Source organism: Dreissena polymorpha, chromosome 8, assembly GCF_020536995.1.
Source record: "Dreissena polymorpha isolate Duluth1 chromosome 8, UMN_Dpol_1.0, whole genome shotgun sequence".
Classification (NCBI taxonomy): Eukaryota; Metazoa; Mollusca; class Bivalvia; order Myida; family Dreissenidae; genus Dreissena; species Dreissena polymorpha.
In genome coordinates, this window is record NC_068362.1 from 35267248 (window position 1) to 35282340 (window position 15093).

At 33.0% G+C, this 15093-nt stretch overlaps 4 protein-coding genes across 7 annotated transcripts in view; 3 read left to right on the forward strand and 1 right to left on the reverse strand.

Annotated features, from left to right (window-relative positions):
• LOC127841969 (uncharacterized) overlaps positions 1–15093 on the reverse strand; it is an 89295-nt gene that overhangs the window by 15444 nt on the left and 58758 nt on the right. The gene's annotated exons all lie outside the window — the stretch shown is intronic.
• The window catches only part of LOC127841965 (uncharacterized), a 91989-nt gene that overhangs the window by 11394 nt on the left and 65502 nt on the right, over positions 1–15093 (forward strand). The window lies entirely within an intron of this gene.
• Positions 201–3072, forward strand: LOC127841968 (uncharacterized). Its single transcript, XM_052371176.1, has 6 exons — positions 201–439; positions 839–966; positions 1065–1204; positions 1607–1830; positions 2275–2432; positions 2749–3072. Exons 1-6 carry the CDS (start codon positions 432–434, stop codon positions 2826–2828), a joined length of 738 nt encoding a protein of 245 aa, XP_052227136.1. The 5' UTR covers positions 201–431; the 3' UTR covers positions 2829–3072.
• LOC127841964 (uncharacterized) lies at positions 6295–9784 on the forward strand. The gene is made up of 6 exons (XM_052371168.1): positions 6295–6488; positions 6727–7166; positions 7494–7630; positions 7997–8226; positions 8515–8675; positions 9014–9784. Exons 1-6 carry the CDS (start codon positions 6481–6483, stop codon positions 9118–9120), a joined length of 1083 nt encoding a protein of 360 aa, XP_052227128.1. The 5' UTR covers positions 6295–6480; the 3' UTR covers positions 9121–9784.

Sequence of the window (15093 nt, forward strand, 5' to 3'; positions counted from 1 at the left end):
GTAGTCGTTGTTGTTGTTGTTGTTGTAGAAGTAGTAGTACTATTATTAGTATTTAGATTTTTTAGTAAGTAATGGTTAATATTATTACGGTAGAGCATGTTATATTCGGTTAAATGGAATAGTAATTTCTTGATTAATTCTTACAGTGCCTTAATATGCTTCCTTGTATGGGAATACCAACACAATCTGAGTATTGCAGCATGTGATCGATTTAGTGCTAATCGAATCCAGGAAGTACTTGTAGCAGTTCTGTTTTCGTTTTAGATATAACGCATACTTAGAAAGAGAATGTCGGTGGGTGACATAATTTTTTGAATTTTAAGCTTTTAATATTATTTTATGTTTGTATAGATCTGAACAGCAACAAAAATAGTATATTCTCTGGAAGATCCTGAATACATTTACTAAGATAACATTTCGTGTCAACAATCATGAGTCGGTAAGTCGAATTATTAATACATGATTTACATATAAAGATTGAAATAAATTAATTTGTATTATTTCAGTTAAAAAGTATTCGTATCTTGTAAAATACATTTTTTAACAAAATAATACATTTTGATATAAATTTTGTTTGAAATAGATTTTAATGTTCAGTCATCGATTTTTGAAGTCTTGTGTTCAAGAATAGAGACCGATATTCAAAATTATAATCATTGTAAACAAAGCGAAAACGATTTGTTTTGTGCGTCTACATAGCAAACCATTTTATGTTAATGTTAATTTTAAGTGCTACATCAGTTATTTTTGACAATACTATTATTCAATAGTTTTGTCAGATTTTTTTTTCATTTTCATAAATAAATATTGTGAACTAGGGGCCCGATTTTCTTTAAAGATACAATGGCAATGATTCGCGTGGTGTTTGGAGTGCCATGAGTGGACATGCAACCCCATCGTTTGACAGCGGCGGTAGCTACTCACTGCAAAATCAAGCTCAGCGACAGGATCAACGATCAAAGGAAGGTAAGCGAAACTAGAATTAGTTAATGAGGAATGTTCAGCACACCATGCTCTCTTTAAACAGACACACGGATAATCAGGCCCTTGTTTGTTTCTTACAGCCAGTAAGCAGATGGTGTATAGCGTCTATGGAAACGTGATTAGTATCCTGGAAGAATATGAGCAGCGGGAATCTCCCGGCAAACGATTTGCAAGATCGGACATCCATATTCCTGATCAGTCACGAAAGGGCAAAGACGACGTATGTACATTCAAATGCTTAACGTCTAAAAGCTGTAAACCCTGATAATGTTGTTCTTGTAATTGATTTAGTTATGAGGCGCTCAATTTGAACTTCAAATAGAGAAACATCGCTTTTAGGAAATGTCTGAATAATGAAATGATGTTTATATATATCAATTTGATGTTTTGACGATAGGAATGTCTGAACCAACTGTAGAAAAATCAGACCCGATGATGTCACGATGATTGAATATACGAAATATAGGGTTCTCTTTTCATAAAAGCCAGAGTTTTTAGGTGAAAGTATTACACAAAGGTGTTTAAGTGACGTTTTGTTTACTGCAATTATTGTATTTGCAATCAAAACACGCTTAGCAAACATGATCATTTTCCAGCATGTAATAATTCTGTGTCTTTCAAGGTTGAAAGCATCGTCGAGACGCAGCTTTTGTTGTTCGAAAATCAACTTAAAGCATGCCCAAGCGAAGTGCGCAATCAGCTCGGAGATGAACTCAAGCAAAAGACAATCAAATGGGTCGCCGTACGCCACGGACAGACACACAGCAAGACTGACAAGTTCATCGCGCAACTGTACGAGATTCTTGAAAGAGGGCGTACCAGTCATGCCTTTCACTCAAGGCCAAGGTTAGATAAATATAGATATGGCAATCGGCAAAGCACACCAGTTTGATCCAGTTATGTGCGTTTGCTTAAAAATGGCAAATAAATAATGCGTATTGCGTATATGAATATTATTTAAATCTTTGTATTCCGCGGGAGTTTAAATGTGAATGAATTAAAACCGGTTCGATACAGAGAAAAGATGCATGCGCACATTTACTACACAATGCCAAACAATGCTTATACACTTATTATACACCTTTGCATAAATACATATCATTCTTAACAAAATTAATGTTTAATTACGCGATGAAAAAACTTGGCAAAAAGATATGGTGTGCGTATAGAAGTTACAACGTTGAATATAATGTATCCTTGGTATTATTAAGTTTTGTATACGTCAGTATAAATGACTATAAATGTCTTTATGTTTTGTAGGTAAATGTGTTTCGTATTTTGCATTATTAGGCCGGACATAACCACCGAGGTTATGCGTGAGAACATACCCCATCTGATGCGAGGTAAACACGATCAGGCGACCATTGACCAGAGTTTCCGGGATGACAGGAACCGCAAGGCTGTCGCCCCAAATGTCAGGGCGGGTCCGGTGGACAGTCTCAAAAGAGGTTAACAACACATGTTAGATTTATATTGCAAAGGACAATATGTATTTTCATATTTGACAATTCAAAGCACACCTGTAATTGGGGCGCATGTTTAGATTTAAACTTCCATTACAAATACATTTATAATTTTAACTCAATGTTAGTATGCAGTTATAGTACTAATAGTTTCATTTTTTTAATCAAATAACAGTTATAAAAAAAAACAATATTATCGTATCTGTTGATTTACATCCGATGTTAACCAACGCTTAATTATTTACTCATTGTCCTTGCATTACATGAAACCGTTATTCAAACAAATGTCGCTTAATTCCAGGAAGCGAACGGCTCGGAGAGATAAATCCGGACCTGAAAGGTTCCCTTCGAGGATATAGGAATCTACCAAGTAATCGTTAAATTACGGTCAAACATCTGTGACGTGCGCGAAGAATTTATGTGTGTTTTGCATAACTATTCTTTAAGAAGCCGAACTGTCATTTGTATTTTATAAAAAGATTTAACTACTATTTTCCTGGTTGTAGTGGTTTGTGTTTTCATTTAATGTATTGTTGCCTCTGTTTGTGAACAGCAATTGTCGGTAATGTAATAAAACCTCTTCATGGTTTGTATTCAAATAAAATGATAATAAAAGGGTGTATTACTTGTGGCGTTGATTTCCGTTTATTTCTGTAATTCAGACTATATTAATTTAAGTTATTTACTCAGCAATTACGTGCATATTCAAGTGATAAACCCGTATTAGGAAAACATGTATTTAATTGATCTCAAAATCAATACTCATCATTATTTCCTCGAAAGAAAGCAAAACGAGTTTGATGATTTTTCAACAAAGCGTTTTTTTAAATGTCCTGTGGAAACCAATTTCATAATACAAGCCCTTTTGGTCCTACACTTAGAACTGACGCTTTAAAATCAATAGGCCTTTCTTTTTCTTCAAAGCATCCGGCTTATAACGTTTTATGATTGAAGAATACAACCCATCCAAAGAGAGCGTGTGGAAACAGATCTTTACGTAACAAGATTCGTTTGACGTTGACCTTTCACCTGTTGACCTGAAACATACTCCTTACCGAACAAGTAATCATACATATGTGCACGATCATAGGTCACTGTGTTCTCGAGATACCTTCCTGAAACGAATTTAATGTAACAAGAACATATGACCCTGAACTTTGACCTGTTGACCCCAACATATATAATTCATACCAATTTGCTTAATATAAAAACAACAACGTTGTTTTAACTACAGTGCGCAAAAGAAACAGTGCACTGGCTAACCGACCGACGGACAATTCTACCGACCAACATGTGCCAAGCAATACACACCCACATCTTCGATGTGGTGGAGGTCACACATAAAAACACAGTATGGCTTTAACCAATCGCCAAAGACAAAACTGCCCATATGTTATCTTCGTACTGAATCTGAATGCAAACGCGTACATTATAATCACGCCATGTTCTTAATTTATTTGACATTTAATTTTCGGTATAGTTTTAACATTGTGCAAAGTCGATCGATAATAAATAGGCAACACGTGTATATGTTTGTCTTTTCAAATTATTAATAGCACATTTATATATATTTATATATATATATATATATATATATATATATATATATATATATATATATATATATATATATATAAATATATATATATATATATAAATATATATATATATATGCCTGGACTTCGAAATCCATTACGCCGCGGCGCTTGATTTTCAGAAAATGACGTCGCGATGCTTGAAAAGTTTACTAGCCATTTCAAGCTCTGATCCGAATGTTGCCTGCATTCTGGCATCGACCAATTCTTATAAGTTTTATGTTCATAATAATAGATTTGATAGGACGCGAGCGCGACTTATGGGTTGTTTATAGGGGTCAATTATGGTGTGTATCCCCTAATAATGGTCTATAATGATCGATTATTACCGGTACACGTGACGTAAGAGCAATCAAAGGTATGCTCGATTTTGTTGCTGTTCCATTTTAATTGTACACGACTATTCACAAAATAAACAGTCAACTTTGTTTGTTGCGGTAGTGCGTACTTGAATAACAGAACGTTACATGTGTTTTATTATTACTTGCAGTATAACAAAACAAAGCGTGAATAAGAAGATTCATGTCACGTTAATCATATTATTTAAGTAAAACACGGTATACGTTTCAGCGTAATTTAAGTTATATTTACAATTAATTGAAGTCAAACGTCTCACTTGATTTCTCCCGCAAACTTACAATGTTCACACAATATTTTCTCAAACGCGACTAAATTAACAGCACCAACATAACATGCATTCACATCAAATAGCTCATTCAATATTTTCGGAAAACGCTAAATATCTGCAACAAAGTTTTCTTTAGTTTTGATGCACGAAATAATGATACGATCGAAAATACGACCAGTCCCTGTGTCTGGGAAATCTGTAATTGCACATTTCTTTGTCAGTACTTCTAATTATTGTCGCTGTCAGGGAAAAATAAGTAAAAGTGAAAGTGTCAAGAACGTTTTAGTGATCCTGAGACCTCCAACACACGAACCAAAAGTCTCAAACAGCGAGTCAGTGGCAGCAATATTGTCCAATGTTGTCCATGGGTAACAGAAGTAAAAGGAGGTAAGAATATCTTTACTTAACTAAACTTTTTTATTAAGTTTGTAGTGCAATCAACGCAAACTGAAATCGCCCGTGAATAATTATTAAAAACCGACAGATAGTGTGTTGACTCAAATACTAGACACTACAGATGATAACATTTAAATACAAAAGCATATCTTAATGTAGCTTTATAAACATATACTAGACTTTAAAATAAAACAGTTGTTTGAAAAAATAATCCACCCTTTTGTAGGTTTATTGTGCTCTTTGTGTATTCTTCACATGTGCAGATCAGTGCGTTCAGAAGTTAGTACTACTCCTTGGGTAATTGACTAGACTGTCAATAATATACGTAATAACAAACGAAAAATGATTTTTTGCTTAAGCATCTCGTAGTGTTAAGTAAATGAGATTAAACATTCAAATTTCAGAATAATTTTACATTTTGTTTGTATTTCAGACTGCGAGTAGGCTTAAGCACAATTAAAGGGCGTAAACACAGAAAATTCTGCTCGCCTGAAGTGTGCTGTCCTCAATGCTCTGGTGATGGTAAACATTGAAGGACCAGACAATGAGGCAGTGGACTTAGTTATTTTATAATATAAAATATGACTTTAATATAATAAATTGAGAAAAATAAATAAACAATAAAATAATTTTTAATGCTTTCATAGCTCCAAATTAGTGTGTATTTTATATAGGAACATGTAGAAAAAAGTGGTTAAATAACTCCTAAGTATTGTGTTTTGTGATTAAGAAAATGTAGAGAAAAAAGAAAGGTCAATGGGCTTCCTTTTGAATCAACCCCCATTCCGCCATGTCTTGCCGCTGTGCTTGACCAAAATCCTGGGGAAATGCCTGTATATATATATATATATATATATATATATATATATATATATATATATATATATATATATATATATATATATATATATATATATATATATATATATATATATATATATATATATATAATGGGAAATGTGATCACATTTTGAAATATATCACCGTATTTAAGATTATGCATTTGCTGCTAATTAATTTAAATTTGGTAATGCATGTTACATGTTTTGCGTTTGTCACGTATTTGACTGTGACAAACAAATGAAGTAGATGGACATGATACTCTTGTACTTGCCGTTTCGTTTTATTTCCAATTTACTTTCCTGTGGACAATTTATCTTTGGAATGACGTGTTCGTATGCAGAAGAGGAAGTAATATCAAGAAAATGTCATGTTGTTACATGGAAAATAAAGCTTACATTAGTATTCGATTTGTTTCTTTGGAACAGGAAGATGTGCGAGGGTTTTGCGATAATAAATATTCTCGTAAAGCTATCAATCCAAGAACAGGAAGTTTGTTACATAAACATCAAAGCATAGCCTCTGTCTGCTCGAACCTTCTTAGTAGTGTTTGCGAAACTAACACGCCAGCATCATGAACAGGTATTATTATTATTATTATTATTATTATTATTATTATTATTATTATTATTATTATTATAAGTATTTGTTAAATTCATGTCAAACATCTTATACATTTGAATAACATGTTTTAGTACCATTTGTACGCTTCATTGTTGATATTGTTTATGTTGTCCATTGATATGTGAATGTGATAGTTTAAAATGTGAAAATACTTTTTTGCCCAAATAAATAAATCTAATTTTAAAATGTAATTTAGAAAAGCGAACACTTCGGAACTGACCCTTTATGGTCGAGGAAGGATCAATGGAGATAATATTTCCCAGCATGGACAAGAAGAGGAAGGCGAAAAACCTATGGAAACTGATACAGTCTGTCAAGAGGGCCCTAATCTGTCAAATAATAGGCAAATTGCTCAACAAAATGATAAGAATGTTGGAAGTAATTCTAATCCGCAAAATACTGGACAGCCTACTAGAACAGAACAAAAAAGTTATATTGACCGAGCAATTTTAAACGAGTTTGATCCGGTTCAACCAGACCATCGTGACCATGACCACCATGGTCATCATTGTCACCATGGTAACCATCACCAACACGGACAGCATGGCCACCCTGGCGACAATGACCCTCATGGCCTGTTTACCAACCAAGGACAGCAAAGCATGGCGATGAAACAGATGCAGCGGGCCGCAGAAGGTTGGTATTTTGCAAGTTTGACTTAACAAATAATAGTACAGTATATTAATGGCATCACAAATAACAACTACGCATTACCATCCTCAATACCAGCTACAGTATCATCATTATCACCAGCATCGTCATTGCCATGGTTATGGCCATTATAATTTTGATCAGCTTACGTCTCATCTGCATCGCATTTCCCAACAAATACCGCTAATTTCGTGTCGTGGACTTTAGTATTTATTAATTTATTGCTATTATTTATATTTTACAGTGCTGTTTTGAACGTCTATTCATATATAAGAGACAAAGTTATTAACATCTTATACACACATTTTACAGCGAGCAAGCAGATGTTATATGGTGTATACGGAAATGTTGTATCCATACTGGAAGAGTACGAGGCAAGGACGCAAAAGATGAATGCTGAAAGATCGAAAATAGAATTACCTGACCAGTCCCGAAAAACAGTCGAAGATGTAAGTGGTTTGCACTTTAATAAAATAATAACGAACAATTCCAAATCAAGGATCGCATGTTTTTATTCTTTGAGAAAACTCTAAGTTTCTTTGCACATTCGATAATCTTGATTTTGAGAGAAACCTTGATGTTAAAATACTTGGAATGGCGTCGAATACCAAAATATGTATTCGAATATTCGCTAATTTAACATTATGCCCTACAAGAAACTCATTTTTTTAAGTAAGTACTTAATTAAGCATGGTTTCGTTATAAGTAAACAAATTTAAATAAATTGAAGCTCATTCAATCGAATATTCGAATATGTCAATAATTTTGTCATCCCTAAAATTACGTAGTACCACATGTTTCTTCTTCATTAATAGGTTCAAAGCATTGTTCAGACGCAGCTGCTGTTGTTTGAAACTCAGCAAAGAGCATGTCCAAAGGATGTAAGCGCGAGTGTCAGCAAGGAACTGAGAAAGAAGACGATTCACTGGGCGGCTGTTCGGGCAGAACATAATATGGAAGTCTGTGACACTGACAAATACATCTGTCAACTTTACGAAGTTCTGGTGAAGGGGAAGACTAAACATGAAATTCTTGATAGACTCAGGTAGGATGCACATTGATTAACGTAGGAATGCAAAGCAGCACTGAACTTTGAACAAAAAATAATATGATAATTGTGTTTCGGATAATAAGAGGTTTGTTAAATGTATATATAGCCTTTCAGAACATTCCTTTATTTATTTTGTTTTCGAAACAATCAAAGTTAAGAAATTGCTGAGATTTTTTAATTGAGTGTATTGACAATTACATTATCTGGAACGTACAAAAAAATGAACACATATTATGATTTGTCCTTTTAAGCACTTTTGACTCCATCGTTGTTTCATGACAGGGATCCCGTCTCCCCCGAGACCATCAGGGACAATTTTCAGCATATCCTGAAAGGGAAACACGATGCATCGGAGATTGACAAGCAATTCAAAACAGATGACACGAAGAAGGCGGTTAGCCCACAAACACGCCGTTCTGAGCAGGACGATGCCCTTCGATTGGGTAACGATTTTCTTTTTTTGAATTCAGGCGTTGGCCAACATTTTATTACTTTTGGTGTTGTATTTGTTCTTTAACCTGTGCTTTGTATAAAACGTTATGGAGAAAATTGTTTATATTCCTAAATGACAAACGTTTTTAACGAAGATATAAACACAGTATATAATTATCTTTGCTTTTACAGCAGAGCTTACACTTTGGTCTTAAATTATATAAACAGAAGCTAGATGAGCACATGTACAGAGTTTAAACACATTTCTCCACAAATAAAATATATTGCCAATGAAAAAGCCAAATTATATACACCTACATATGTAGAAATATTTATTAAATTGTTACAGGTGCAACTCGAATGTCGCAAATCATGCCTGAACTTGTAGAGGTTCTTGACGATGATCTGGAGGAATTCGGGGCCGATGGGCCACAGACAACCAGCGAACTAAGATAATCTTCAAGATTTACATTTCATTTGTGCCATTACTTAACTAAATGAATCCATTAGTAAGTTTAAGGTATAATTGACACATTTTCAAATGGCAGAAGTATTTCGTATATTGGTGAATTATCCGATACGCTAAATAATCTAATACATGCATATAATGTTATGTGTTGTTCTTCTTTTCAACACAAAATACATTTATATATAACCTTCATAGACACATAGGACACAACATTCTGAGAAAGAAAAACAATGTATCCACTTCGTAGATAAATTATTATTATAAACTATGTAATAATGTTTTACAAAATATTGTTTTTAACATAACGTTCACTGTATGATAAAACATCATGGACATTAGAGTATGTTACTGGAAATGTAAACAAATATAATGAATTATAATTTCGCTAGCCCTTGAAGTATTCTTTAAACATTTACACATTAAATCGATATACATGGATTGTTTTACAAACTATCTGAAAAGGCGTTAATGATGGGATTTGGGCATGCTTATTGTTCGTATTGTTATTTTATTTGTGAATATCTTTTGCTAATAATACTTTATTGTTGTCCTTTGCTCCAATTTTTTTTATTTTATTAAAATAATACTCTTGATATATACTCAGCGACACTGTATTGGGTAGTTTAATATATGTACACTTTTGAATAGTATTTTGTAAATTGCCTTTGAATAAAATCTAAATATTGCCCCAAATGACATTTCTTGACATTTTACTCGGCATGCCATAAAATAACAAAGAATCGCGTATTTGTCAAACTATATAACACACTAAAAAATGTATGTTTTATTGCATAGTAAACAAAACACAATATATGGTTAAAAAAAAGTTTATCCAGTATCGAACCGGGTGAACTTTCCTGTTTATGGCACGATTTTTTCCCGCAGCTTTTTCAAGAAGCTTGTGTTTCCAAGACTGTCGTTACCAATCGTGGGTTTGCATTTCACGTTTTACATTATGGTATGTGTTTGAAATATAAAGCTAATTGTCTGCATACTCAATGAAACACGCCCGAAATGCTAAGGTTTAATGTATATCACATGTTTCTACACTGAGAAGTTGTGGTTTCCTTTTATTGAAACCAGATTGTTATCGGACGATAATTATACTTGCATAGGAAAGTCGAGGCATGCATAAGCTGTGTTTGCCTATAGTCAGTTGAGTACACCGTTATCCAACTGTTTTCAAGTAAAGCCATCAACTTATGTTTCTTTTTTATTTCAAATATAAATTTATATGTAACAGATGATGTTAGCCTAGATTTTGGTATAGCAAATTTCCACAACGATAACCTCTGTTAGCAATTTACTGGATCTGAATAGTGTTGAGATTTAGTAAAAACTATTGTAATATTTTAAGTACTATATTTCGAGTCCGTCTCATTCTGGGATAGCTACACGATATTATACATCGAAGGCTGTGTTCACAATACCATCATCGGTCGATTGTACGAAAATCTTCGAAACTTTATAGAAACAAGAAAATGCTATTCAACTTTTTGGGGAATATACTCTAAGAAAAACAAAATCTGATAATATATATATATATATATATATATAATATGAAAATAAATAGCATGAGCATAATAACAATTCATTTGCTTTTGAAAACCATAATAGCGATCTTTGATAATGAGTATTTTAATCATTAACAACGAGAACAAAAGAAGGAATATGTTAGAGTGGTTGATTGGCGGGGAGACAAACTTCTAACAAATGTTAAAGTGGAATCACAACAATCTTGAATAAAGTGCAAATATTATTAGAACAGGAAGCCAGTTTTGACGATTTTGTTTAAAAAAAAAGAACAGAAAATAACGTTTTCGAATGTATTACAAATATGAATCGGTTTGTTGGAAAGACCCATAACTATCCTTATTAATGTAATAGTATATTCTTGGAGTATGAACAATCCGTCAAAGAACATCAGGTGCGTTTGGTCAGGGAATTTAACGTGTTGCGTTTTCATATTAATTATAGGACGTTTTAACAGTGATTTACATTTTTAATTTACAGCATGCCATTGTATTCCATTTTACCGATACGACTAGAAAATTGCGAAGATCAAGCCAATGAAAAGCTATAATTGTATGCGAAACGAGCATGAAATTTTACTCGTAATTGACACTCGTAATTATGAACCACAACATGCGTATGCAAAAAGACAGTTATTAATTCACGAACAGTCAATATGCCCATGCCTCCAACCAATACATTACACATAAATAAATATAGCCGGTTAATGATGAGGGATATGTAATATCAAACAATATCAAACAATATATACATTATGTTAAAAAGCAATATTCATGAAATTAAGCTCAACAAACGAGAAAGGAATAATCTAACATTTCCCTCCTGTGTACCGATCACACCAATAATAATACAGGACCTACAAAATACGTCATGCACACATACACATCAGAGAAAAAATCTTAAGTAAGATTATTATTTAACTTCTTACGCAAACAGTTATGAAATTACCACTGCCAACTTGTTGTTTTTTATCAAAACGCCTAAAGTATCAAATTACCGTTGGCATGGAAAAAACAACCGCCAAATAACCGCACATGAATATAACATAAAAAGTTCACAAATTTTATTTAAGATTTATCGAGATATAATTGAAATTGCCCAATGCAACTTTAACAAAACAATAAAGGAATTTTACAATTTATACTTTCTACTTTTCGCTTTTCTCTATATAAAAACCAACGTTGAAGTGTATATATTTTTGACTATCGATTGTTTATGCTTGGGTGACTGCAAAGAAACAAAGCATATGACTGTACTTCAAATCTCAAAATTGGACTTCTTAAGACCATTTAACTAAGCAAACACACTGCAAATGCATTAATCGCGTAAAAAAAGGATGGTTTGAATGACGACCAAAACACACTATAAACTTCTAAAAATGCATAAAAGGAGTCTATTCATGCCTTGAAATCAATAGAGTTGCTATCATGATTAAAACTGATCGTGATAAAAACTGATACACGGACCCAACTTCAGTGTCATTGTTTATATTTTTATGATCACGTCCTTTCCCACGAGAATACATCTTTCTCTCAAGACAAACGAACCAATTAAGGACATGGATTGAAAATTTGCATGCAATGCAATCCGCTACATTCAGCAATACATTGTACAAAAAAGAACAAGAATTTGTTTCCGATTTTTTTCCAAAAAGTCGTTTACGAAAGGTAAATCGAAAGTAAGTAAGAAAACATTGGAAATACCCACTGATTTGTTGGAAGACATCTCATGACAAATCAACATCCTGGTTTATTCAAGCAGGCATGCAAACACTTGCAACTCCCTGATAAGTTGAAAATAGGTCAACATAGTAATTGGAAGTACTATGCAAAGCATTTGGGAAAAAGAAAATAATGCGTGAATAAAAAATTCAATTACTGATTCGTGACATATTAAAACTTACAAACATAAGACTGAGCTGCCAATATATGTTATTATTATTATTATTTGCAAAACTGCACAATTTAATTATCAAGAAAAAGCATATACATGTATCAATTATTATATATAATGGAGAAAATTGATATTTGGCATTCGATTGTATAAAATATTTATCTAAACAAAATTAACTAATATGCAATTTCTAAATATTTATAACACGAGGTTTAGAAGCTTGGCTGAAATAATGCATCTATTATGATAATGTTAACCTTAATCAAATTATTTAACTCCCATGACGTGAAATATTTACTGATTTATTCTTTGTTTTGGTATTGTTCACTTCAATCAGATTTAGATTTAGACGCTAATTAAACGACAGTTCTGGTCCCATCATGTTTTTCCACATAGAGAAATTATTCAATTTTTAGTAAAGTACCTGTATCTTAAAACTTTATTTTTCTTAATCTGGCTTATGTTTCGTATACTGCCAATACTGGTACAGGTTCTGCACTGTAAACACAACGGCGTGCCAGTGTATAGGGATATAGAACACTGCATTTGGTGTCAAATAAAGAACAAGTCAAGTAGGTCTTTCAGTTACTTAAGCCAAAATCAACAGTATGTTTTTACCTATTTCCACTTCTTTGTAAATGACTTAGCGGATTCAAAAGGGTAGTGGTATTGCAAACCCAGTGGTATATTATCGAGCTACAAAATCGTTTGCTAGTGTTTTTAATTTCTTCTCCGTCGCGAGGATGCTTACTATTTGAAATTTGAAAAATGAAAACCATTAAAGGGATGGTATAAGTTTTGTTTTAATGACTATAATCTTCCTTCCAAGTGAACTGCTCTTTCAAGTAAAAGAGAAGTATCGCATAACGATACGATAATACTTAAAATTAAACGTGAAAACACGCACAATTTTTGTACAACAAATGTAAGCAATTCATTTACTGACACCTTATCATTCGTCGCATGTTTGCAGTATCCGTATCGTTATGAATATTACTTTTAAAGTACTTTTTACCTAGACTACAGTTTTAATATAACGTGTTTTAATTCTATTTTGATAACTGACTCTAAAAACGTCTTTCAATCATGCAATTCTTCTCGTCTAAATCCTAAATCACTTTGTTTATATTTCAGTTGCATTTGCAAAGAAAGTGAAACCCCACATTCGCATAATGAAACCGAACAGTTGTAAATGTTAACATTGTCAACTTCCATTTTTGATGACAGGTTATCGTTTGTGTCAGGTAATATCAATCTAGGTGCGGGTCAAAACAACGCGTCAAACAAATCGAACAACAAAACAGGAAGGTGTTTCTAGATTTTTCAAAAATAACGAATACGGGAAGTAAATAGTAAGCAATAAAGAATGGCAAATACAATCCCATTAGTTGGAAGACGGCGCATGACTATTAACCATCCTGGTTAATTCTATGCTGGATGTTTGTTTACTTGGAACTCGACTAATAATATTACGTAGTAAAAGAGTTAAAATAAGTAGGTATGGGCTAATATGAGTCACTCTTTGGCATTTGCTTGCAATGTACGGAATGCTTATTGCTTTTAACGATTTGAGACCATACATAATTTAAGCAAATTCACGCATTCAGTGATTGAGCAGTAGCATTTACATTTAGTAGGTTTGATTTATATCGTATGAACCGGGATTCTCTCATATAGTAATTGCCCCACAGAGAAAACTTGCTAGTTTTGTTACGTGGAATAGTAGAAAATTCACTGCAATTTGGCTTTACGTCTATTGTGAAAGCCGAGACAGCATGTTAGGGTAAACATTCAATAAAAATGAAAGATAAAGGCCATATGCACAACCAGTGGTGTTGGTTAATTTGGTGGATACATGATTAAGAAACATTACACCTTTAGCATTATTCCTCGTCCGAAAAATTTTAAGAATTGTGTGTTCGGATGCAATAAACATGTTTCATTCAATATAAAATCTTGCAAAAACATGTTTACAGTATGTATAACCATAAAACATGTATACAAGTTCTATTGGACCATGTGTATCTTAGTTAGTGGCCTTTTTATCCGGCAAAACAAATAGACACAAAGGATTTGTAGGCAATTAGTAACTACGCTCTTTGCTGCCACCTTAACTGATCATTTGTGTAATAGAAACGTTAGTTGGTATTTCAATCTTAACCAAACGTACAACTTATTCGTTAAGATATACATATGATATATCTTTGAAGATTATGCATACTAAACCATATCTACGTGAAATAGTGCGTCTTTTACTTGTGATTATGACATGCACACTTCACATATGTGCTTCCAACCGTTGGAAAATGTGTAAAATATATTATGTCATATTTTGTGTCTGAATTAAAAATGTCAATTGAGCATTTTGCAGGTTTGGCGAACATGTATTAGGTTTGCTTTTTTGTCTGTTACGTTACTTCAAAGAATTGACCATAAATGTACACATTTGCATATCTAAACAATCTTAAATAAAATTGATAAGACATTTTGGAGTTGCGTACTTCAATTATTGCCTCTTCGTCATGTCAAAACGC

Coding starts and splice junctions, on each gene's coding strand:
- LOC127841968 (XM_052371176.1), top strand. Junction 967..1,064: donor GGATCAACGATCAAAGGAAG/GTAAGCGAAACT, acceptor TGTTTCTTACAG/CCAGTAAGCAGATGGTGTAT. Junction 2,433..2,748: donor GGTGGACAGTCTCAAAAGAG/GTTAACAACACA, acceptor GCTTAATTCCAG/GAAGCGAACGGCTCGGAGAG.
- LOC127841964 (XM_052371168.1), top strand. Junction 8,227..8,514: donor GAAATTCTTGATAGACTCAG/GTAGGATGCACA, acceptor GTTTCATGACAG/GGATCCCGTCTCCCCCGAGA. Junction 8,676..9,013: donor GGACGATGCCCTTCGATTGG/GTAACGATTTTC, acceptor AAATTGTTACAG/GTGCAACTCGAATGTCGCAA.